General features: G+C 48.6%; 1 protein-coding gene across 2 annotated transcripts in view; it reads left to right on the top strand.

The window, feature by feature from the left end:
* Nucleotides 1–25,887, top strand: part of LOC148501231 (transmembrane inner ear expressed protein-like) — a 223,917-nt gene that overhangs the window by 35,121 nt on the left and 162,909 nt on the right. For both annotated transcript variants that reach the window (XM_088450794.1, XM_088450795.1), the window contains exon 2: nucleotides 6,835–6,952. In XM_088450794.1, coding sequence (XP_088306920.1) covers nucleotides 6,835–6,952 — 118 coding nt within the window. The remainder of the gene's footprint in view (nucleotides 1–6,834; nucleotides 6,953–25,887) is intronic.

Here is a 25,887-nt window from a genome sequence, read left to right as displayed (position 1 = left end):
GTAGGGTCTCGTTGCCGCAATCTCCAGAGAGATTTCGCCTCTAACAGAGTCATTGGGGCCGGCCCCAAACTGTAGGCGTTCTCCATTTGGGCAGCCACCCCCCCGGCCCGCCCACCAACAGCACGCCCCCTTTGTTGCGAGACCCAGAGCGACGGATTGCCCGTCGCTATCCGGGTTTCGCGCATGCGCACGATGCAGCCGGCTCCATCCTGCGCATGCACTCTGGGCCACCATTGCCCTGGTTGCGAGTGCTCAGCGCTTGCGACTGGGTCTGAATCAGGCCCAGTATGCTGTATATTTATCAAATTCGATTTTGCATTCGATTTGATGTTCGATTTAGCGCACCTCAAATCGAATGTAGAAATCCCTCATCAAATCCCACATTTACTAAAATTCGATTTTAGAAACCATTTCTAAATCGAATTCGATTTGGTTCGATTTTGAACAGTCATTTCATGTTCGTTTTGCATCCCCATGTACAAATCGAACACCAAATCCCACTCAAAATTGAACTTCAAATCCCCAAATGAATAGACCTGCTTCATGCTTTCCATTTTAGCATGAGCAGGTCTGATTGACACAGATGCATGCACAGATCAGTGAGATCCGTGCATGCATCTGTGTGTAAAATGCTTGTAAAATGTTAAATTGTAAAAAAAAATACGTGGGCCCCCCCACCAAAAGTACAACCAGCCCATTTCATAGCCAGTCGTGGTTGTGAAAATACAGGGGACAAAAGACGTAGGGGTCCCCTGTATTTAGCACAACCAACACTGGGCAGTGGGTGCCGGGTTGATAGTGTAAAGTGTGGTGTAAAAATAGAAGTGATAACTAGAGGTGAGCGGGTCCAGTTCTCTGAGAAACTGACCCACCCGAGCTTCCACATACGAGGCGAGAACTGAGCTCGGCTCGGGGTTTCCCACCTGACTCGGATCTCAAAACAACGCAAAACGTCATCCTCCTGCTGTCGGATTCTCGCAGGTTTTGGATTCTATAAAGGTCCCGGTTATCGCCGCCATTTTCACTCTGGGTGTGGAAGGTGAACTGAACAGACGTGTTGCTGTCACTGTCAGCGTGTTGACCAACTTGTCCTGTCGGGGTCTGGGGCTGAAGGCTGCTGCTGTGTTGTCCATAAAGGGGATGGGGCTGCAGTATATAAAGTAGGGATGTGCAGGCTCGGTTCTACTCGGTTCCGTTCGTTATTTTTTTACCGAATCTTATTGGCTATCCCAAACTCGTGACAGCTGAAACCCAATAAAATTTGGGAAAAAAAAACGAACGGAACCGAGTAGAACCGAGCCTGCACATCCCTAATATAAAGGGATGCTGCAGCTGCTGTGTCACTTGTCCTGTCAATCAAGGGGCTGCTGCTGTGCTATGCATAAGGGCTGTTGCTGTGTTATACATAAGGGCTGTTGCTGTGTTATACATAAGGGCTGCTGCTGTGTTATACATAAGGGCTGCTGCTGTGTTGTTGTCCTGTCCATCAAGCTAGGGCTGAAGTCCATAATGGGGTGCTGTGTTGTCCAGGGAGGGTGCTTTGTCAATCAGGGGTGCTCTTCCCCAGTGTAAAAAAAAAATAAAGTGATTTTTTTTCTTGTTTTTTGTGGTGTGTGTGTGCATTAGCAACTTAGCCATTATTATTTGGTGACACTGCCGGCCAGACCGCAGTTTATCATCTACGTATTTGTGACTCTGCACTGCAGGTGGTCTGTCCGCACTCGGCAGGGGTGCTTTGTTGTCCACAAAGAAGGGGTGCTGTCTGTGTTGTTCATCAAAGGGCTGCGCCTCGTTCTGGGGTGCTCTATCCCCAGTGTAAAAAAAATAAAAGTGAAATAAAATTATCATTCCTCAAAAAATCAAAAAAATATTTTTATTTTTTTTTGTGTGTGAGCAACTTAGCTGCGCTGTTCGGTGACGCTGCCGGCCTGACCGCAGTTTATCATCCACGTATTGTGACACTATAAGTCGGAGCGCAGTGTGTTAATCTTATTCATAAAAAATATTGTGACACTATAAGTGGTAGCGCAGTGTAATATTCAACTTTTCACTTCTTTCCTCAATTGTGAATAAATGATTAGTCTACACGCCGACTACAAGACCACAACAAAGTACTAAGTAACATGCGTTATATCTAAAACATAATGACATAACTGTAAGTGGTAGCGCGTTGCGTCGGCCGAGCATGCACAGATAGGACTACTGGGACATAAACCCCGTAGTCCTATCATCGCAGAGGGCAGATCTTTTTGAAAGAGCTGTCCTTCACAATTTTCATCACAATACTAGATACATACTGGCGTTATTGACGCCGGAATGTACCCGATATGTGCCGGGATGTACCGCATCCATTATGTAATGCATAGTACATCCCGCCCGTAATCTGATAATCTAAGCATTTTGGAGCTTGTTAAATATCATTGTCCCCACACAAAAACTAAAGAGTGGACAATTAGAGAAGTAGCAACCAATCGGCTTTGAGGTAGCCTTTATCAAGTAAATCCAATAAAATGATAGGTGAATGCTGATTGGTTGCTGTGGGACAACTCCTGCAGTCTTTATAAGGTTTGATACATTGATGTCTAAATCCACTTAAAGCGTTTTCTCTATTGTGTCCTGAATCACCAGCAGACAAGAGCCCTCAACACCGATAGTACGAGCAACGTGCGCTATTACCGCAGTCTCTTGCCTTGGTTGTCTGTCTTGTGTTAGAGGAAAAAAGTGAATTCCTTTGATTCAAACACATTTATCTCCTAAACGCAATGTATGTAGGTGAGGCCATAATGAACATATTATGGAATTCCTGTGTTCAGCTCAGAAAAACGCTCTGTGACCCCTAGAAACAGGCTGACGCAGCTCATCTCTGCTTTACAGGAATAATCAGTGACTTCTGTTATCCAGGAAAATGACACCGAGGACTGGTAATTATCCCATATCGTATATAATATAATCTTCTAGGTGAAACTCATCCCAGCACCTGTTCTCAGCTGTCAGCGACGTCTGACAATCCTCAGTAAGGTCATTTACAGCGAAACGCTGCGACCGGAGACCGTGCCAGTCTCACTTTCCTTAGTAATTATTTATAGGTCTCATTATGTGATTAACGTGTGTGTCTTTGCGTGTGTGTGTGTGTAGGGGGGGGTCTATTATATAATTGAGTTTTAGAACAAACATCTCTGCTGCTTTTATGGTGCATACACACGGTCAGATATGTCAGATGAACGATCGAACGATTTTACCAACGATTTGAACGATTTCAGACAGTATTAAAAGGAATGGAATCGTCCAAATCTGACTGCAAACAGATCAGATGTCAGATATCGTTATCTGACCATCGGGAACGCGCATTGTTCATCGTTGCAGTCACATGTCAGATTTTCTTTCAGATATGAACGAGGGAACGATTTTTACAATCGTTATCGTTCAGATCTGACAGAATATAAAATTATGTCTAATGGTGCATACACACGGTCAGATTTTCTGTCTGTACCAATCAGAATATTAGTAAAGATGAATGCTAATCAATAAGGAGTTAATGAGCGGGGTTAATGGTGTTTTGCTTGGAAATTTTTTTACAATTTAACAAATTTGTTAAATTCAGTTAAAAGAGCCTAATTTCCAATCCACGATTTGCCCACTAGATGGCAGGTAGAATCCACGTACTGTACATCTGGGGCTCTCCACAAATAGGTTTGTGTGTTCATTGCTGTCTAATCACTGATTGACTGAGAATTGTAGTGATTGACTCTCGGTGCCTGTGCGTAAGGAAAATTTAAGGCATTGAGAGTCAGCGCTTTGCTGTAAACTGAGGGATCTGAGAATGAAAGGGCATATAATGAGCCTAATTACAGTATGTAAGATCCACTCTGCTGTTTTACACAGAACAGCTGATTGCCAGTGACGGCCTTTAATGGGTTTCTCCACACAAAAACATTATTAACTATGTTCTGCCCATAAATTGTAAATATTAAAGTTACAGTATTCACCAATGACGACCACGAGTGCATTGAATAGACCACTGAGGCTTCCTTGTCCTCCTGCCTCACAATGAGCAGCTTGGCGAATCTTCCAAGCCAGAACATGGGGCAAAGCTTTGTTGTCTAGACAACAAACTGGTTTGGGCCTCTTTCTACCTCCATTTCTCAAAACAAAACAAAACTTGATAATCTGGGCTCTAGGAGTTAGAGGCCTGCTCTGTTCTGTCATGTTGTCTGGCAGTATGATTCCCTACCACCAGGGGTCGCCATGCCTCTGGTTATGTGAGCTGCAGCACTGGTCGTTATCAGGTGTACTGCTCTGTTCTGTGCCCAGGGGTCAGGTAATGAATGACTCAATTACTAGCATGAACTACACCTGACATCTGGCTATTTAGTCTGTATGAGCCCAGCAGTCATTGCTGGGTCATTAATGTTTCATGTTTGGTTTTGGCATCTTCCTGGTTTGCTGTCTGCAAGAACTTTGGATTCCAGTGCCTGTTTTGTCCCTGCCAGCTCCTGTTTCTGCCATTAAGTTACCATTTTGCTGTGTGTTTCTGGATTCTGTTTGAATCTGCCATTCAACACATTATCATCCTGCTATTGTTTCTGGACTCTGCTTCTGTGATTTATACTCCTTTTACACCAGAGCAAAAACCTGGGTTTTTGCTGGGTCTACCCGGGTCGCAGCTCAGTGTAAAAGGGTCCCTGAAAAATAACCTGGGTCAAGTGACCCTGCAATCCAACCCAGGTAGCTACCAGGTTTGGACCCAGGATGGACCTGGGTAATGGTGCAGTGTAAATGGTGCAACCCGGGTTATCTGACCTGGGTCATGCCTAAAATGAGCTGATTGGTGGTTGTGGGGCATTCACCTCCCACTTTTTATGACCTCACAGGTTTAGCAGGGCAGACCTGGGTACAGTGTGAACAGGGCTGACCTGGGAGTAACCCAAATCAAAGGTACAGTGTAAATGGGTCTGACCTGGGTCTGACCAGGGTTGGAACCATGTCCAAAAACCCAGGTCGGACCTGGGTTTTTGGTGGAAAAGAGGTATTATACTCCTTTGTACCAACATGCAATATTCCTGCATTATCAAGCTTGCCTGCATTCCCCTGCTATTGTATCATCACTCAATAATAGCTTCATATGTTTCATCATACTCTGTGACTTGTGGTGTAACTGCATCCAGGGGGTTCATAACACTAGACAGGAGCCTAGATTGTCTGATCTAGCTACTGTACTATATACATAGAGGGTCAGTCAAAGGATTTGTAGTTCAAATTCACCCTTTGTTCAGTTAAGGACATCGAGAACACTCTTTGACTACAGCAGTGGTTCCCAAACTCTGCCCTCAAGGCGTCCTAACAGTGTTTATTAGGATATCCATGTTTGTGCATAGGTGGTATAATTAAGTCACCTGTAATCAGGGGCGCCGGAGAGAGAGAGGAGGGGGTCCCGGATGGGGAATGAACACGGGCCCCCTCCTCTCTTCCCAGCGATTTCCCTACTGTGCATGCTCAGAACGCCGGGAAAATGACCGTGGCGGTTATTTTCCAGGCATTTTCTGTAGCGCCTCTCCAGCCGATGTGGGACTTCGGAAAGGTAAGTATTACAGTATGGGTTCAGGGTGTCTCACGGGCCCCTGCACCCATTATATAGTAGATACGCCTCTGCCTGTAGTGAAGCATAGACATCCTGAAAAGCTGGTCTGCTAGGGTGCCTTGAGGACCGAGATTGGGAACCACTGGACTACAAAATGAGTGACGGCAGCTATAATATTCTGTGCAAATATTTTTACACTTTTCTATAGAGAATCCTTTTATGATACAGTTTTAATTCTCAAGTCATTAAATTTCAAGGAAACACGTCAGAAAATGAGGAAAAGTTCTGATCGTTTGAACAAATATTTACCATACAGTAAAGGCCCCCAAACTTCTGAAGGGAGATTGCGCGATCCTGCGATCGGATTGGAAATTCAGATCCGCCGATCGGAAATGCCGACCAGCGGCCATCGATGTTCCGCGAACTGTCGCAGGATCGGTGAAATTCTATATGTTAAGGGAGGTATCCATTTAGGTAAATTACCGCGGCTAATAACCTCGCCCGGGGCTATCCAATTGGCCCCGAGGTTGGCCTGACGCCGGCACTTTTCGGGGTTTTTTATCGGGACCTGATGTTTCCCAAAAAAGAATCCACGATAATTGCTGTTTTTTTCACCTGAAAAAAAGCGAAAACACATAGGTCTGCGAGCTTGTCACGGCACCTATGTGTTTTCAGGAGAACTGTCCTATTATTTGAATAAGATAATAGGATAGGGTGAAAAAAACATTGGGGATAATCGGCAAAAAATCCCCATTTTTCGCCGATCGTGGGAGTCAATTAGCGGCCGAACAATGTTCTGGGATAATGGGATACTGCTCTAAATGTCACCGATCTGCCAATCACTATAAATTTTTGATCGTGATCGGCATATCTGTGAAATCCATATGTTGGATTTCAGAGATCCTGCAAAGCCGGGTTGCAGGATCGCAACATAGCGGCAATCCGTCGCTGATGAATGGGGACCTTAAGACAAAGGAGCTATAACGAGTTAGGCGTAGTAACCTACTGCAAGTAAAATACAATTAGCATTGACTTGTGAATGCAAGAACCTTTTTCCTATAAGTTACTCCCCATTAACGTGTAATAAAATAAAATGTGCCAAATTACCATGATTTATATAATATAATTGACCTATTACTGTATAGTGCAAGATTATCTATATAACAAGTACTTGTACTTATGACGACAAGGATGATAATTAATGATAAAAATTGAAAATAGAAAAATTAATGAACTATTGATTTTGTTTTTCATAGGCACCAACAGACCCTCCGAAAAAGAAGCCTGACCCAGTCACATCAGAGACCGTTGTATTCTGGGGTCTGCGTCTGTGGCAAGTCATAGGAGTATTCTCCATCTTTGTTTTGGGAGTCAGTAAGTCACTTCTCTCTACTAAAAGTGTGTGCTATGTAATTTCCGGGCCGCTCTGAGAAATTAGGCCCATAAAAAAGACCCACATTTAAATTTTGTAACTGGATACCATTTTTCTGAGGACCTTGGATAAGAATTCTAAAAGCCAAGGGAGCGTGGGCTAAATCACTGTAAATTAACCCCTGAAAAATGAACTTGCCTACTAGCAATGTGGATAAATTTACTAAAAAGCTTGAATTCATTTATTTATTTAAGTCCTGTCTCAGTATGTAATGTAAAGTAATGTAATGCCAATGTAAGCAATAAAGTGTAATGATTCGTGGCCACTAGATGGCAGCAGAACAGCACATCGCATAGAATATGGATTTGTTTAAATATACGGTATTTGATTAAAGAAACCTGACTGGATTAACTTTAATAAAACACATCCAGCACTCTACAGAAATATTATCATAGGCACTCGCGCTTTAGTAATTTCTATTGAAGGTTTGTACCAAGAGAGTTTGTGATTAAAGAGCATCTGTCGTTCCTGAGATTAAGTCATTATACAAAGTGCCTGGGAGGGAGTTCATCCCTGTAATCTGAATTCAGCATTAGCCTAGAGTGCAGGGAACGTTCCATGGCTTACTCTAAGGCGCAGGTAACACAAGGTACAGTATGATGTCAAACGGACGTTAACTCACAAATAAGACGTTATTACTTATTAAGTTACTTACATAGCGCACCCATATTCTGCTGTTCTCTCTAAATAATTTACTCTGTAGAATATCTTGCAGACGTAAAGGTCAAAGCAGCCTGATAAAATGACAGCGATATACTGTATATACCTGTAGCTTATAAAAAAAATGCCCATGTACGGTCTGATGACTCGCTACTGCCCATGTACTGTCTGATGACTCCCTACTGCCCATGTACGGTCTGGTGAGTCGCTACTGCGCATGTACGGTCTGATGACTCGCTACTGCCCATGTACGGTCTGATGACTCGCTACTGCCCATGTACGGTCTGGTGACTCGCTACTGCCCATGTACGGTCTGGTCACTCGCTACTGCAAGTGTACGGTCTGGTGACTCGCTACTGCCCATGTACGGTCTGGTCACTCGCTACTGCAAGTGTACGGTCTGCTGACTCGCTACTGCCCATGTACGGTCTGCTGACTCGCTACTGCCCATGTACGGTCTGATGACTCGCTACTGCGCATGTACGGTCTGATGACTCGCTACTGCCCATGTACGGTCTGATGACTCGCTACTGCCCATGTACGGTCTGATGACTCGCTACTGCGCATGTACGGTCTGATGACTCGCTACTGCGCATGTACGGTCTGATGACTCCCTACTGCCCATGTACGGTCTGATGACTCCCTACTGCCCATGTACGGTCTGGTGACTCGCTACTGCGCATGTACGGTCTGATGACTCGCTACTGCAAATGTACGGTCTGGTGACTCGCTACTGCCCATGTACGGTCTGATGACTCCCTACTGCCCATGTACGGTCTGATGACTCCCTACTGCCCATGTACGGTCTGACTCGCTACTGCCCATGTACGGTCTGATGACTCGCTACTACCCATGTACGGTCTGATGACTCGCTACTGCCCATGTACGGTCTGATGACTCGCTACTGCCCATGTACGGTCTGGTGACTCGCTACTGCCCATGTACGGTCTGATGACTCGCTACTGCCCATGTACGGTCTGGTGACTCGCTACTGCCCATGTACGGTCTGATGACTCGCTACTGCCCATGTACGGTCTGATGACTCGCTACTGCCCATGTACGGTCTGATGACTCGCTACTGCCCATGTACGGTCTGATGACTCGCTACTGCCCATGTACGGTCTGATGACTCGCTACTGCCCATGTACGGTCTGATGACTCGCTACTGCCCATGTACGGTCTGATGACTCGCTACTGCCCATGTACGGTCTGATGACTCGCTACTGCCCATGTACGGTCTGATGACTCGCTACTGCCCATGTACGGTCTGATGACTCGCTACTGCCCATGTACGGTCTGATGACTCGCTACTGCGCATGTACGGTCTGATGACTCGCTACTGCGCATGTACGGTCTGATGACTCCCTACTGCCCATGTACGGTCTGATGACTCCCTACTGCCCATGTACGGTCTGGTGACTCGCTACTGCCCATGTACGGTCTGATGACTCCCTACTGCCCATGTACGGTCTGGTGACTCGCTACTGCGCATGTACGGTCTGATGACTCGCTACTGCAAATGTACGGTCTGGTGACTCGCTACTGCCCATGTACGGTCTGGTGACTCGCTACTGCCCATGTACGGTCTGATGACTCCCTACTGCCCATGTACGGTCTGATGACTCCCTACTGCCCATGTACGGTCTGACTCGCTACTGCCCATGTACGGTCTGATGACTCGCTACTACCCATGTACGGTCTGATGACTCGCTACTGCCCATGTACGGTCTGGTGACTCGCTACTGCCCATGTACGGTCTGGTGACTCGCTACTGCCCATGTACGGTCTGATGACTCGCTACTGCCCATGTACGGTCTGGTGACTCGCTACTGCCCATGTACGGTCTGATGACTCGCTACTGCCCATGTACGGTCTGATGACTCGCTACTGCCCATGTACGGTCTGATGACTCGCTACTGCCCATGTACGGTCTGATGACTCGCTACTGCCCATGTACGGTCTGATGACTCGCTACTGCCCATGTACGGTCTGATGACTCGCTACTGCCCTTGTACGGTCTGATGACTCCCTACTGCCCATGTACGGTCTGATGACTCCCTACTGCCCATGTACGGTCTGATGACTCCCTACTGCCCATGTACGGTCTGGTGACTCCCTACTGCCCATGTACGGTCTGATGACTCGCTTCTGAGCATGTACGGTCTGACTCGCTACTGCCCATGTACGGTCTGATGACTCGCTACTGCGCATGTACGGTCTGATGACTCGCTACTGCCCATGTACGGTCTGATGACTCCCTACTGCCCATGTACGGTCTGATGACTCGCTTCTGAGCATGTACGGTCTGATGACTCGCTACTGCCCATGTACGGTCTGATGACTCGCTACTGCGCATGTACGGTCTGATGACTCGCTACTGCCCATGTACGGTCTGATGACTCCCTACTGCCCATGTACGGTCTGGTGAGTCGCTACTGCCCATGTACGGTCTGATGACTCGCTACTGCCCATGTACGGTCTGATGACTCCCTACTGCCCATGTACGGTCTGGTGACTCCCTACTGCCCATGTAAGGTCTGGTGACTCGCTACTGCCCATGTAAGGTCTGGTGACTCGCTACTGCCCATGTAAGGTCTGGTGACTCGCTACTGCCCATGTACGGTCTGATGACTCGCTACTGCGTATGTACGGTCTGATGACTCGCTACTGCCCATGTACGGTCTGATGACTCGCTACTGCCCATGTACGGTCTGATGACTCGCTACTGCCCATGTACGGTCTGATGACTCGCTACTGCCCATGTATGGTCTGATGACTCGCTACTGCCCATGTACGGTCTGGTGACGCGCAAATAAGCATGCCCGGTCTGATGACTCCCTACTGCCCATGTACGGTCTGATGACTCCCTACTGCCCATGTACGGTCTGACTCGCTACTGCCCATGTACGGTCTGATGACTCGCTACTGCCCATGTACGGTCTGATGACTCGCTACTCTGCATGTACGGTCTGGTGACTTGCTACTGCCCATGTACGGTCTGATGACTCGCTACTGCCCATGTACGGTCTGGAGACTCGCTACTGAGTATATACGGTCTGGTCACTCGCTACTGCAAGTGTACGGTCTGACTCGCTACTGCCCATGTACGGTCTGATGACTCCCTACTGCCCATGTACGGTCTGATGACTCCCTACTGCCCATGTACGGTCTGGTGACTCGCTACTGCCCATGTATGGTCTGATGACTGAGCATGTGTGAGCGCAGAGTGTCTGGGAAGGGTCCTAGGGATCCCTCACCCAGTGGGATACATTCAGTATCCCGGCACAGAGAATGCCGGCGCTTAAAATACCGGAGCCTGAATCCTATCACCTGTCAGAATCCCGGCACCAGAATTCTGACCATGGCATTCCAAAGGTAAGTATCGGGGTTTGGAGGAGTATCGGGGTTTGGAGGAGGGTTAGGGATTAGGGTCAGGCACTAGGGTTAAGGTTAGGCACTAAGGGGAGAGGGTTAGGTTTAGGGTGCGGGGAATGGGGGAGGTTAGGTTTAGGCACTAGGGGGGCAGGTTTGGTTTCAGCACCGGGGATGAACAGGTAGGGAGAGGGAGAGGGTAAGGATACCTACTGAAAGTTGTTGGTATCCTAACCCTGTCGGCATCAGGATTTTAACTGCTGGGATCCCGAGCGCTGCCATCCTGTACCCAACTCCTACCAGTAACCCATAGGCTACAATGGGCTAATATTTATGTGAACATGGCGCTAACTATTGGGGGACAAGCTCAGGAATGCTTCGAGTTCTGGAGCTTGGGAAATTCGGCAATGACGCAGCTCTCATAGATCCCTACAAATACCTCCTATATCTGTTGCGCTCCCTCCTAGATACATTGAGGTGGTACTAATATTTGTAGGTACCCACCCCCCGAAAACACAGTTTATATCCCGCATATCTGCAATGATAAATAGGCCCCTTATACACATTTTCTCAGCAATGCACAAGTGAAGTTGCCACATCTCATCCATTGTATCCCTGATAATAGAGCTCTTCTTCTTTTAAACGCTATAAAACGAGAATATAAAGTTCTCTGGCTCTCGGCTATATCCTGTGATTTGTCTCGTCGCAGAACCATTATAAGTTTATTACTGTTCTCCTAAACATTTGACTGGAATAGCAACTAACGCTTTTAGTGGGTAAAGCGAGAAGTTACTCTGAAATAATATCCATCCGAACACCATTGCCTCATTTTCCATAATGGCTTAATTGTAAGTTCTATTGTTATTATAATTATTATTACATTTATTATTAATCATTTATATGGCGCGAGTATATTCCTCAGCGGAGTACTATTACAGGGAACCATTTAGGAGCTCGCGCACACTGGCGCTATTTCATTGCATTAGTTTGCAATCTGGGCACACAAGTCTGGTAAGAACATACAGTAGATACATACTAGGCAGAACATACAGGCTCTCTCACACGTGTTCTGTGCTTCCAGCTACGTTACGCTTTTTGGAACGGGGCATGCTCTATTCACCGCCTTCCACTGCATATTTATCTTTCTATTGGGATCAATACAAACTCTTTCTAAACGCAGAACAACAAACGGCACGTATGTATTTTTAATACGTGTGTATCAATAGATTGTCTACATGTTTGGAAACGGCAATACACAGCGCGATTGCTTTTAACAAATTGCTGCTTTAAACCCTGTGACAAAACCCCACAAAAATGCAGATTGATAAACCCACAGATCTTGACCTTGTTATAGTATATTATAATAGCTCTGATCAAAAAATTAAATGTAATTATGTTGCTGTAATAATATACAATTTTGACAAATCCACTGCTGAGACAGAAAAGCAGGGGAGGTGGAGTAACTATCCGCTTAAAAAAAAACAACTTACAGCACCTTTAGGGTCCACCTGGTGGGAAAAACGTGCTCATTGAAGTCTACCGGTGCCCAGTGTTCTATAGGTTTAGGTTCTAGACTCCATCTCATTTACCCCCCCGCCCTGTTCCCGGAGATGGAAGGATACTGCAAACTTTGGGCCTAATTCTGACCCGGTCACAAGCACTGTGCGCTCACAACTGGGTCGACGGTGGGGCAGTGCGCATGCGCACGACGGAGTCGGCTCCTACGTGCGCATGCGTCAGACCCGGATAGCGACGGGTAAGTCGGCGCTCTGGGTCTCGTACCAAAAGGGGCGTGCTGTCGATGTTGAGTGACAGCACGCCCCCTTTGGTGGGCGGGCTTGGGGAGTGGCTGCCCAAATGGAGGCGTTCCCATGTGAACGCCTCTGTCTGGGGCCAGCCCCACTGACATCACGAGTGATGTCAGTGGGAGAGATTTCGGCTCTGTTAGAGCCGAAAACTCTCTGGGGCTTGCGGCAACGAGACCCTACCACAAGGGTTTCGTCGCAAGCCCAATGGTCGTGATGGTCTTGACCATCGCGACCATCTTCCTGGCCGCTCGCTATAGCTGTGGGTGGTCATCCACAGCTATGTGAGCGGCCAGGAGGCCATTCTAAAAAAAAAATAGCCCGGCCCTGATTCAGAGCGAGCGCTCTGTCAGAGCGTCCGGCTCTGAATCAGGGCCATTGTTGCTGGTCTGGTCCTGATACATCAATGATGGCTGTTCCTGGGGGACTTCAATCCATGGGTTGATGATAAACTCTCACATCCTGGACAAGATCTCTTGTGGACAATGAATGCTCTGGGCCTTACACAGTTACTACTTCTTTGACAAATAAAAGTATTAAAACTCTTGATCTATGACTTACAGGTTGGATTAGAAATCTCTAACATAGAAATAAACCCTGTTACATGGCTAGGCTACCATCCCATTTGGTTCTCGGTGGCAACAATATTAATGGACTCGACCAGGTATTGGCTAACGAGGGTGTCAAACACCCTGGATCCGAGTCCTCGTTACCGGGTCCAGCGGTGTCACCTTACTGCCATCTGTTCTGCATAATGGGTGCTGACAGTATCACATGATCCGCTCTGCCAAACCAGTTTCCAGCAACTCCAGTCACATGAATCATCCAGCCTATCGTTATAAGGACGCCCTATTTAAACCAAGAACTGCTGACTGTTCATTGCCAGAACATCTCCATCTTTGAGGATCAGTGCCCTGGCTCCTGGTTCTAGAGCAGATACTGATCTGCTCTAGTATCACTCCACAGCATTCGGCTCCAGTGCTATCCAGAAATTCTGCCCCAGTATTACTTCACAGCATTCGACTCCAGTGCTATCCAGAAATTCTGCCCCAGTATTACTTCACAGCATTCAGCTCCAGTGCTATCCAGAAATCCTGCCCTAGTATTACTTCACAGCATTCTGCTCCAGTGCTATCCAGAAATCCTGCCCCAGTATTACTTCACAGCATTCAGCTCCAGTGCTATTCAAATAACCTGCTCCAGTATTGCTTCACAGCATATTTCATTGCAGTCTGCCTCAATTGTGCTTCCAGCACCCAGTTCTAGTTCTTCGCAGTCTACCTTTGAACATTCTACAGTCTGCTGCAAGCGCAGGAAATCCTGCTAACCTGATCTGTTCTTAATACCAATCTCCAGCATTACTCTTCCGCTGCTAGTATAACTGCATGAGGAACAGCATTATTATACAACTGCTTCATCCACACTCCAGCTCATACAGCTGGCCCACAGATCCTCATCCTCCATCAACAAGAGACAGAGAGGTGTCACCTACTGTAATAGAGGGGTGTTATTCCCAAGGCTCTAGCAGCAGATCTGGATCTATCTGTGGTATTGGGTGCCTGGGAAGATGCTAGTTCCCTTTTCCATTACTATAATAGCGATGTGAAGGCTTCAATGGACTCTATTGGTCCTGTTCAAATACGACCCCACATACCACATTGCCATTTGTTTGACAAAAGTGTAGAAGAGCTGAAAAAGAGGGGTCGCAGGCTTGATAGATGATGGAGGAGGCTAGCCAATCCACAATCACCCATAAGAAGTTCCTCTCAAGTTAGATTATGGCAGCAAACAACCTACCAGCTCCGCTTTTCCGTACAGTGGAGACGCTTTGCAAACCAGCATGTCTGCAGCCTGATGCAACCCTCTCCCAGTCAAGATTCAGTGAGTTTGCAAACTTCTTAACTGATAGAGCATACCTTATCAGAGGTGGAAGGAAACCAAACCGTGCCATGAAATGAATGCTAAGTCTTCAAGCCACCAAATGTAGGCCATCCAGTTTCTTGTATAAGTTGTTACGCTATACATGTAGAAGACGTTGTTAAAACTGCCCTGAGGTTGCGTCTCGCTACCAAGCTTCTTATAGGATGCATTGTCATAATTAGCCCAGTATTTACATATATTACAATGTTATTTGCAGACAGGCATTTCTCCTGAACCACTAAGCCAGTGGTTCTCAAACTCCTCGGGACCCCATACAGTTCACATTTTGCAGGTCACCCAGTAGGTGCACAGGTGTATTCATTACTCACTGACACATTTTCAAAGATCCACAGGTGGAGCTATTTATTTCATTTGTGATTCTGTGAGAAGACCTGGAAAACATGCACTGTTTGGGGCCTGAGGACTGAGGGGTCGATTCAGACCCGGACGCTAAGCTGCGCTCTCTCGCTGCCAAAAGGGGCCGGGTAAGCAAATTCCGTGATCGCACCGTCTGGTGTAAGGATGCCCTCTGTGTCTTAGAGAGCAACGGCAGAGTGAGCGCACGCCGGTATAAAGATGCCCACTTTTCTGTGTTCGCACACGTCATCCCCAGGAAGTGTATGATTAATCAGCAACATCGTGAACCATCGGAGCAGTACGCAGCGCTTGAGGTAGACCCTACCCCACCACAAGCACTGTGATCACTGCATGCTGAAATACAACCAAGTGACGTGTACAACGACGCTTCCATGCTAATTATGCACACCCATAAAACTCCATTTTGACGACCAGACACGCCTGCGTTTTCAGCACCACTCCCCCGTTCTCAAGCACCTTCCCCTGTTACCACCCACAAACGACACTATCTGTCACTCAAAGTAGCGCTCAGACTTGTGTTGAGCGCACGATTCCTGATCGCAATGACTGGTTCGCGCATGCGCAGATGGGCGACAATCGCCCATAGCGTGCGTCCGCGGCTTAGCATCCAAGTCTGAATCGGGCCCTGAGTTTGAGAACCTGTGCACTAAGCAATCTCTTCTAAAAGAACCCCCCCCCCTCATTTTACAGACTGCATGACCAGCTACAGACCAGTATCAAACCTTCCTTTTCTAGGAACAGTTACTTAGAAAGTGGCTGCAATTCCTACTGGAAACCCGTCTGTCAACCAATGACATTTATGATCCATTCCAATCAGGATTCAGGAGAAGACATACCCTGGACACAGTCCTGGTTCATGAGCTTCATGATCTTCTCATGGCAAGAGACAGAGGTGGTTGATCAGTCTTACCCCTTCTGGATCTCTCTGCAGTATTTAGAACGTGGACCACAAGATTCTAATTGAGCGCCTGAAAAATTTCTGTAGACTGGATGTCTCAATCCTTAGCTGGTTCAAATCATTTCTCACCGGTAGGTCACAGAGAGTTTCTTCTGGAATAAGTATACACATGGTCGCCAGCGCCAACGCCATGCGGTGTTCCACAGGGTAATAATACTATCTCCCATGCTATTTGCAGTAAACATGCTACCACTGGGTGATCTAATCAGACGTCATGGCATGTTCTACCTCTGCTATGCAGATTATACACAACTGTACCTGTCCTTTGCTGGGGTACAGAGAACCCAATAACAACCCTAGCTGAGCTCCAGGAGTGGATGAGCGTTAGTTGGCTGCAACTTAATCCTGATAAACAGAGGTCCTAATAATAGGAGCTCACCGTCAAAAATACAGCTTAGCCAACCAGCTGGACTAAGGGCCTGATTCAAAGTTGGTAATAGAGTAAGAAATAGCAAGTAACTGTGGGGTCTGTTCAGCAGAGTTGAGCCCTGTTTAGCTGACATCAGGGCTTTTGTCTGCTTTTGTGCTATTCATGGAGCTAGTTTACCGTAGAGAAGTGTATTACTTCTCCAGCGACACCCCCAGCTCCATGCCTGTATCGCATCACTATACTATTGTATGGTAAGGGCGATTCATGAAGGAACTGAAAGCTCAGCTTTCCGTCCCCTCCTGCGGTACAGATTCGCCATCTGAGGCAATAGGGCAGGGAATTAGCATACTTCCCTGCTCTCTGTCCGGCACCCGGTGCCTGGCGCCGCCCCTTTTCCCAGCATCCAAAGCAGCAGGTCTGACTCTTATGTGATTTGCTGCTGTCAGACGCCGCCAGGGGCGGTTTGGGCCGCCAGAAAACCACAGTACTTTCCGCTGGGCCTGACACCTATCTCATTAGGCTGTGACCACCCTCCGAGCTGTGCCTGTGCGGCCGGAGGAGAGGGTTGTGGATGTCGGGTGACTGGGGCCGGCTGGACAGTGCAGAGGCAGCACAGTCACAGCTGAAAAGAAACATTGCCTAGCAGTTACCTCTTCTCACCACCAGGTGTCGCCCATTTTTAGGTTCTGCCACTCAACACAGCGCAGCCTCCATTAGACAGCAGCTGCGCAGCATCATTGGACTATTCCTGCTCTTCGATCGGAACTCTGCGGCGGAGACTAGTCATGGGCAGATCGATTCACTGAACTGAGTCAAGCAACATGACTCAGCTCATTGGAGTGTCTCCGTAACTTAGAATGAAGACTGCAGCTGAGCAGTGTGTGCACACGGGGCGCCGCCGACTACAAGTTAGTCACTGACAGCTACGCCCTCCGCACTGCTGCTGTGACACTCGAGACAGACTCATTGCCAGTGCAGACGATTCATCTGCACTGAGTCTGTCTCGAGTGTCACAGCAGCAGCAGCCCTGCCCCCTCGAGTATCCCTGCACTGATTCTGCTCAGGACTGCTGCTGTGACACTCGAGCAGGGCTGCTGCTGTGACACTCGAGGGGGCAGGGCTGCTGCTGTGACACTCGAGCAGGGCTGCTGCTGTGATACTTGAGGGGGCAGGGCTGCTGCTGTGACACTCGAGGGGGCAGGGCTGCTGCTGTGTCACTCGAGACAGACTCAGATTAATCGTCTGCATTGGCAATGAGTCTGTCTCGAGTGTCACAGCAGCAGCCCTGAGCAGAATCATTCACTGCTCCCTCCCAGAGGGGTGTCACCTGGAACGCTGCCGCTCAATCACACTGAGTGATATAATCTCATGTGATCCTGACCTGGGGGAGACTGACTCTGACTGAGGTGGGTGTCTTGACACACCAAACTTTGAGTGACTTGAATCATTAGTTCATCTAAATGATTTGAGTCATTGTGTCGAGACATTCACTCACTAGCCATCTCTAGCGGAGACACGGAGGAGTGCAGAAGGGAACAGGACCCACTCCTCTTTCACCAAGGCCACCCTGTGACTGTAGGAGCAGTGAGACCAGCATTCGTAAATGGCTGGTAAGTGACCCTCTGGAGAGACTGGCAGGGCTCGTATAGGGAGGGAGTGTTAATTATGAACTCCCAGCACACACTGAAAGGGGGGGTATTTTTATCAATTACAATAGAGGGCACCTTATAGTGCTATATGAGGGGGAATAATACAGCTCTCAGCTCACTGTGTGGTGGTGGTGTTATTATATGGGGGGAGGGGACTGTGTAGTGATATGAGGGGGAATAATACAGCTCTCAGCACACTGTGTGGTGGTGTTATTATATAGGCAGGGGCGTAGAGAGGGGGGGGAGCGGGTACAGTTTACCCGGGCCCAGACGTCCAGAGGGGCCCGGCGGGGGGCCCGGGCCTGGTGCCGCGCCCTCTCACTTCCTCCCTCCCTCCTCCCTCCCTCTGCAGCAGAGTGCTGGTCTGCAGTGGGAGATAGCTTATCAGCAGCCACAGCGATCTCCTATGCCTGAAGGGGGGAGTGATAACACACTGATCGCGCCCCCCACTGGCTTTGCGCCCCCTCCCCGGTGCTGCAAAACAATGTTCTTGTTTTTTTTTTTCAAGGGTGCGTGGCCCCGAGATGCTGGGCAGCCCCCAGGCTCTCCCTACACTGGTGAATAGAGGAGGTGCGCATGCACACGCATCTGTTCACCTTCTGCACACCCGCTGCTCTGCATATGTGCTCTCACCAACTTTCCCCCCACCGCGGGTCACTGTGGCCCGCGGGTGGGACAGTGGAACAGTCCCAGAAAAACGGGACTGTCCCGCTGAATGTGGGACAGTTGGGAGGTATGGTATAGTGATATATGAAGGGGAATAATACAGCTCTCAGCCCAAAGTGTGGTATTGTTATTATATAGGGGGGAGGGGACTGTATAGTGATATATAAGGGGGAATAATATAGCTCTCAGTACATTGTGTGGTATTGTTATTATATAGGGGGGAGGGGACTGTATAGTGATATATAAGGGGGAATAATATAGCTCTCAGCACATTGTGTGGTATTGTTATTATATAGGGGGGAGTGGACTGTATAGTGATATATAAGGGGGAATAATATAGCTCTCAGCACATTGCGTGGTATTGTTATTATATAGGGGGGAGGGGACTGTATAGTGATATATAAGGGGGAATAATATAGCTCTCAGCACATTGTGTGGAGGGGTTATTATATAGGGGGGGAGGGGACTGTATAGTGATATATAAGGGGGAATAATATAGCTCTCAGCACATTGTGTGGTATTGTTATTATATAGGGGGGAGGGGACTGTATAGTGATATATAAGGGGGAATAATATAGCTCTCAGCACACTGCGTGGTGTTGTAAACCTAGTAACGGCTGAGCCCAGTGTGTGTGATCATTATACCATAACAATATAAACACTTCAAACTTATCTAAGAATAAACACACGGAGACAGTAATGGATTTTAAAACAGGTCGGCTATTTATTTAAGAAATTAATTTAATTATTTTAAATATATTAACTATGTATGGTGGCTGGAAGGACGGCACTTACACAGAGCAGCCCAACAATGCAAACTCAACAACAAAACATGGCATTGCGGGCGGAGTCTGCCCTATGGATGTCAAACCCTGCACTTGGGTATTAAGCATAGACCTTCTACCAAACACAATACCATCCTTAGATGGCTGTACTGCCCCCGTGGAGGTGGTACAGTACTTCTCCACACATAATAGAAGGTGAGCACACCTAATGCACACACACTACACCCGGGCTGATGATAAGCCGTACTTCCCGCCAATGCAAGATTCTACCTCAGAGAATCGCAGCCCGCCACCATACACACTAGACCACCTGACCTATGCTAGCGAACAAACTTTCCACAAACAAGACCGAACCAGCCTCCGTCAAATGCACCCCATCAGGCCTATAGAGATGCTTATCACGGCCGTATCAAAGGATGTGTAACAACAGAACCTCTATGAGACAGTATAAATTTCGCCACAGCAGCATTGATCTTTTACGAGCCTCGTCCAAAGCCTTAGGAGACAGTATAAATTTCGCCACAGCAGCATTGATCTTTTACGAGCCTCGTCCAAAGCCTTAGGAGAACGAGCGCCTCGCCACTGTTGCCTAGGGGTAATGCAGGACCACATAACTGTACAGAAAGGCCTAGCACCCATAATGAGTAGGAGGTCTGACACAATGCTAAGCCATAAATCAAGGGCAATCCTGGAACCAATATTGTTCCCACCTAGACGTTTCACCAGCACTTTGGGGACACCAAATAGCCGTACTGCGGCTACAATAAAAATTAGTAATTTAAGATAGAATAAATAACAGGAAAGCAACATACAGGAGCGTAACACAAAAATTAATTGATTATGACTAAATTCTAAACTAAGCAGTAATTAATGTTTAATTTGAATGACAAACTTTATAAAATGAAAGTTAATTAAGATATATTGTATATCCAGTTTAATTTTAGCTGCCTAATGAAACATTGAACAAACACATTTTAATTTTAAGTTTTCAATCTAGATTAGCATGGACAACATTAGAGAACGATAAAGAAAAACCAGGGAGGGTAAGGGGGGGAGGGGGGACGGAGAGAGGAAAAAAACAAAAACTCGGCGAGAGGTAAACCAAAAACCTGCTGAGGGACTGTATGTTTGGCCGAATTAGTCTGTCCAGTCAGGTAAAATAAATTCCCTCAAGACCCCCACTTGTTACAAGCGACAAGTGGCAAGTATTACCCGAGTAGGATGGACAGGGGAGACATAACAAGACAAACTACACACAGATAAAACAAGAAAAACAATGAACAAACACATGACACATAGACAAACAAAACATTAAGAAATACGCAACAGTAGTTTCAGCCAGTGGCTACCGGCCTAACATAACGCTTATAGCAAGCCGATTACCAACGCCCCAGAGCCATGATCTGCAGAACCGACAAGCCAGCGGCAGAAGTAGCTGCGCCAATTTTAAAAGAATGGGTACCGAAAATCCCCAGGGGAGAGGCCAATGTGAAGCAAACAGCGTCCAAAAATGAATTGGAACTGATATTTGTTAAGAGGCGAACCGTCAGCATGAAGCAACCATGCGTCGCCAACTACAGGCCGTAAGGCCATATAAAGTTTTGTCAGATGTACTGGGCAAACACGGTCATCCTTGCAAGCCGTTAGGGAGACCCAACGGCCGCGACCCATTTGATCGGTTTTAGAACGCCATATTTTGCACAACACTGCCCCCTCCCCAAAACTGACATCGGCACGAGACATGGGCGAACCCGCTAATTTAGAAGGGGCAACTAGTTCCGAAATTCGGAAGGCGCCATGAAACGCCATTGAAAAAGCTAAACAAAAAAGATTTGCCTCAAAAAGAGAAACCACAACCTCAGGCACCGCAGCTAGCAACTAAAGCAAAAGGGGAAGATCGATCGGCCTTCGCTTATATACTGGTCGAGGTGAGGCGCGGGCCCAAGCCTTAAGGGCTTTAATAATGGCAAAGCTCCTTGTAAGGTCTGGACACCCTTTCAGTCTTGAAAAGAAAGAAATGCCCGCCAGCATGCGCGAAACTTCCGCACTAGACCGACCAGAGACATAAAGGCTCCAACAAAAGACAGCATTGAGCAATGCGTGCTCTCACCTCTGCCTCCGCGGTGATGGAGATAGTTTCCCCATTCGGACCAAGCCTTCTGATAGGCCCCCAACGTAGTTGGAGCATGGGATTGCTCGGCTAGGCCCTCCATGCTGGCTCTATGACCTGCCAAACATAGGGGGGGGGGGGAGGCTCACCAACTAAGCAGGAGCAAGCGACCTAACCTATCCCACTGTAAACAGGAGAGCGCATCAGCAATGTTATTGTCCGAGCTCGGAATGTGAATTGCCTGGAACAAGATGTTAAATTGCAAACGCAGCACTAACTGCGCGAGCAAGCGTAAGGCTGGCAAGGAAGAGGCGCGCTGTCCATTAACAGCGTGCACAACGCCTAGGTTGTCGCATCTAAAAACAATACTCCTATTGCGCTATGCAGTAGCCCCCAGTTCCAGGACCACTATAATGGGAAACAATTCCAGGAGGAGTAGGTCTTTAGTTAAACCCTTGGAAAAACGGCCGGCCAGGGGGCAGCACACCCTGGCCGACGAGCCGGCCGCGTCAGTGAACAACTGCAGCTGATAGCTGGGGACTGGAGGGGTCAACCACAAGAGAACACCATTAAAGTCGGCCAAAAAGGAGAGTCAAATAGCTAGATCCCTCTTCATTTCAGCAGAGAGCCGATAAAATGGTGTGCCCTGCGAACACCTGCGGTGGCTCGCTGTAGCTTTCTGGAAAATACCCTACCCATGGGGATCACCTGGCATGAGAGATTGAGGAAACCCAGGAGAGACTGCGCTTGCCACAGTGTCACCTAACCCGCAGCCAGACAATCCTGAATGGCATGTTGTAATTTAAGAATTTTCTCGGCTGGAAGTCTGCAGCAGCCATCCGAGGTATCGATTCCGATACCTAAATAGGATAGCTGGGAGACGGGGCCCCAGGTTTTCTCGCTGGCACTCGGAACTCCAAAAAGGAAAAAAAGGGGCTGAATGGACTAACAAAACCCGGCAACGTGGAATCAGCAGGGCCGACGCACAGAAAGTCATCCAGGTGATGGGCTACCAGACACGACGCACCAATGCAGAAAGGTGCTGAACCTTTCGAAATAGGCACAGGGCACTGAACTCTCCATAGGCAAGCACTTGTCTATGTAGTATCCGTCGTCCAAACGAAAACCCATGTACCTGAACAATTCCGGGTGTTGGGGCAACAAGCGAAAAGCCGACTCAACATCTACCCTACCCATCAATGCGCTGGGTCCATGAGCCCTGACGAGCTCAAGCGCCTCGTCCAAAGACTGATAAGACACCAGACAAAGCTCCTGCGGAATGGCATCATTAACTGAACGGCCACATGGGCAAGACAGATGCTGAATGAGCCTAAAAGCGCCAGGCGTCTTATTAGGGACTCCGACGGGTGACAGTACCAAGTCTGCTATTGGTGGCTCTAGAAAAGGACCCATGAAGCGACCGAGCCGCACTTCCTTAAGGACTTTGTCCTTCACGATGTGCGGCAGCTCTATTGCAGATCGCAGGGTCCGTGGCGAACCCGCAGGGACAACTGAAGTTATCGGCAAACGAAAACCAAACTTAAAATCTTCACTCAAAAATTGCGAAGCAACTGTGTGAGTGTACAATGCAAACCGTTTGGCCATGGCATCAAGGTTAACAGGGGAGAAAGCTTTAACTAGCAGGGCCGGGGCCGGCAGGCTTTCTGGTGGCCGGGGGAGCAATAGGTTTCGAGCAGCCGGAAGCTGGGTGGGCATCGCCGCATTTGCTACAGAGGTGGCGAAAACGACACCGCTGGCCGAACGAACACTGAGTTGAGTTAAATGCGAAGCACTTACCCTTACTACTGTTGGATGGGCCCTGCCGGCTGGCGCCTAATTTTTTCCGCTGGCTGATCGCAGCCGGGGAAAATTTGGGACCCTGAGAGAAGTCGAGCCAAACCTCAACATCCTTGCACTTAAAATCAATAATGGGGAGCCCATCCTGTTTCTGACAAATTGTTTGTCGCAAACACGCCATGCAACCCCCCGGCCGGATCTTTGCATACTATGAATAAGGTGAAAATACCGAATGATATTGGGGTGTTCTGCGGGGTGAGTTTCCAACTAGCAGGCCGAGAAGACCAATATTTCAGCCTGCCAACTAGAATAAGTCTGAAAAGTTTCCAACCCAATACGGCCTTTGCACTTAGCGGCTCGCAATTCCTTGCACATGTTATCTGCAAGGGAGAATACATAATACCACTTCCGTATTTTGTCTTTAATGCTGGGGCGGAGGCCCCTCAGGATCGCAGTGTTTGCGCTACGAACCACCCCTGCGTCAGCACTGTCAGCGGGCACCTTGTCATCACATTTGGCGTGGCGATATCGCTGAGGCCCACGCAAGCGTCTGTCGGCCTCAATCCTAGCAAACTTAGCAGGCCGCTTGCGCGCCTTGCGAGCTGTCTGGGAGGGGCTAGCGTCACAGGAGTCGTCAGAGGTGGAATAACTGGCGTCGCTAAACATAGACTAAGAAGAAGACGAACACTCACCAACCGCCTCCTCTGGGGAATCACCGTGACCACCGGGTTGATGAACACCAGAAGCCGCCTCGTTGCCAGCATCCCATGAGGGATCATCGGAACCTGTAAAAGGTGGAGAAGGTCCCTCCGGGGCCAGGGCAGGTTGCGAGGCCCCAACGGCAAGAGGCCCGCCAGGCGGATCCACCACAGAAACTCCGTCAGACGTGCGGCCAGCTGCAGCGTCATTCAACAGCATCAGCGCAACTCGTGACGCGGAGGTCGTAGCATGGGGAGCGGCTGGGGTGCTGAATGCTGCCAACATGGGGGCCAAGGTAGTGGCCATGTTAATAAAAAAGCCCCATTATAGCAGCGGGGTCAAAGGACACATATTGGCCGGCTGACAGCAGGGGGCCACCATACCAGCTACAGGAGGCAGACCCAGGGACAGTAACAATCATAGGGGACCCAGCAGGCATAGATGCTGCTCCAGGCAGCACAGGAGGGGTTAAATTTGCGTCAACCCTATGCCCCGTCCCCTGCCGATATCTAAAATGGCGGCCGCCTACAGGGGAGGTGGCATCATCAGCGCCCACTGCCGTGGGAGGACCAGCGGCATGCCCGAAGGCACCTGATGAGGAGGCCAGGGCAGAAGAACGGCAGGAATGGCGCCGCGCACACTTGGAGCGTGGCGCTGTGGGCCACGTGACCCGCGACTTCCGGCGGGAGCACCCCCAGGGGCCATCAGCGCCAACAGGCCGTGAGGCACCCCACCGGGGTCATCCCCAGCAGCAGCCGGATCAGTTAGAAAATGGGTGGGGGGAGGTGCAGAGCCGTGTGAGCATTGCATGCTGCAGGCTCAGGGACAGTAATCACTGACCAGGGACTGACTCAGTGCAGGGACACAGATCTAGAAAATCAGCCAGAAGAAGATAGGATAGAGAGGGACAGAGAGAGAATAGAGGAGAAATAAGAAAGAAAGAATTGAGCAGGTATGCAGTGTGAGGGTATAGGTGTCTGTTACACTGTGCACACAGTACCTGGCCAAATGATTCCCAGGAAAGAGGCCTCAGGCTTGAAAGCCTGGCCTTAAATAAGCTCTATCCTTACTCCTCCCATTAAGGATTTAATAAGTTGGTACCTCCACAATGATCACCACCCCAGGCCAAAGCCCAGCCTCCTGGTTTAAGTCACTCCTGGCTCATTTGAGGCCTCCGTTATTTTTATTATATAGGGGGAGGGGACTGTACAGTGATATATGAGGGGGAATAACACAGGGGGTCATTCAGACCCGCTCGCGAGCGCAAGACGCTCGCAAGCGAGTTGATGGTGCCCTACTGCACATGCGCACGACTTAGGGAGCTCCGTCGTGCGCATGCGCGAGACCCGGCTAGCGACGGGATAGCCGTCGCTCTGGGTCTCGCACCAAAGGGGGCGTGCTGTTGATGTTAATTGACAGCACGCCCCCTTTGGTGGGCGTGCCGGGGGCGTGGCTGCCAGACGGAGGCGTTCCCATGGAAACGCCTACCGTCTGAAGCCGGCCCCACTGACATCAGTAGTGATGTCAGTGGGAGTGATTTTTGGCCAAAATCACTCCAGGGCTTGCGGCAGCGAGACCCTACCGCAGGGTCTCCATCGCAAGCCCGATGGTCGTTATGGTCTTGACCATCGTGACCATCATCATGGACGCTCGCTATAGCTGTGGGTGGTAACCCACAGCTATGCGAGCGTCCATGAGGCCGCTCCAT

Source organism: Taudactylus pleione, unplaced genomic scaffold (assembly GCF_031769625.1).
Source record: "Taudactylus pleione unplaced genomic scaffold, aTauple2 ptg000524l, whole genome shotgun sequence".
In the NCBI taxonomy this organism is placed as follows: domain Eukaryota; kingdom Metazoa; phylum Chordata; class Amphibia; order Anura; family Myobatrachidae; genus Taudactylus; species Taudactylus pleione.
Note: the sequence above shows the minus strand (reverse complement) of the source record. Positions and strands in the feature narration are given on the sequence as shown.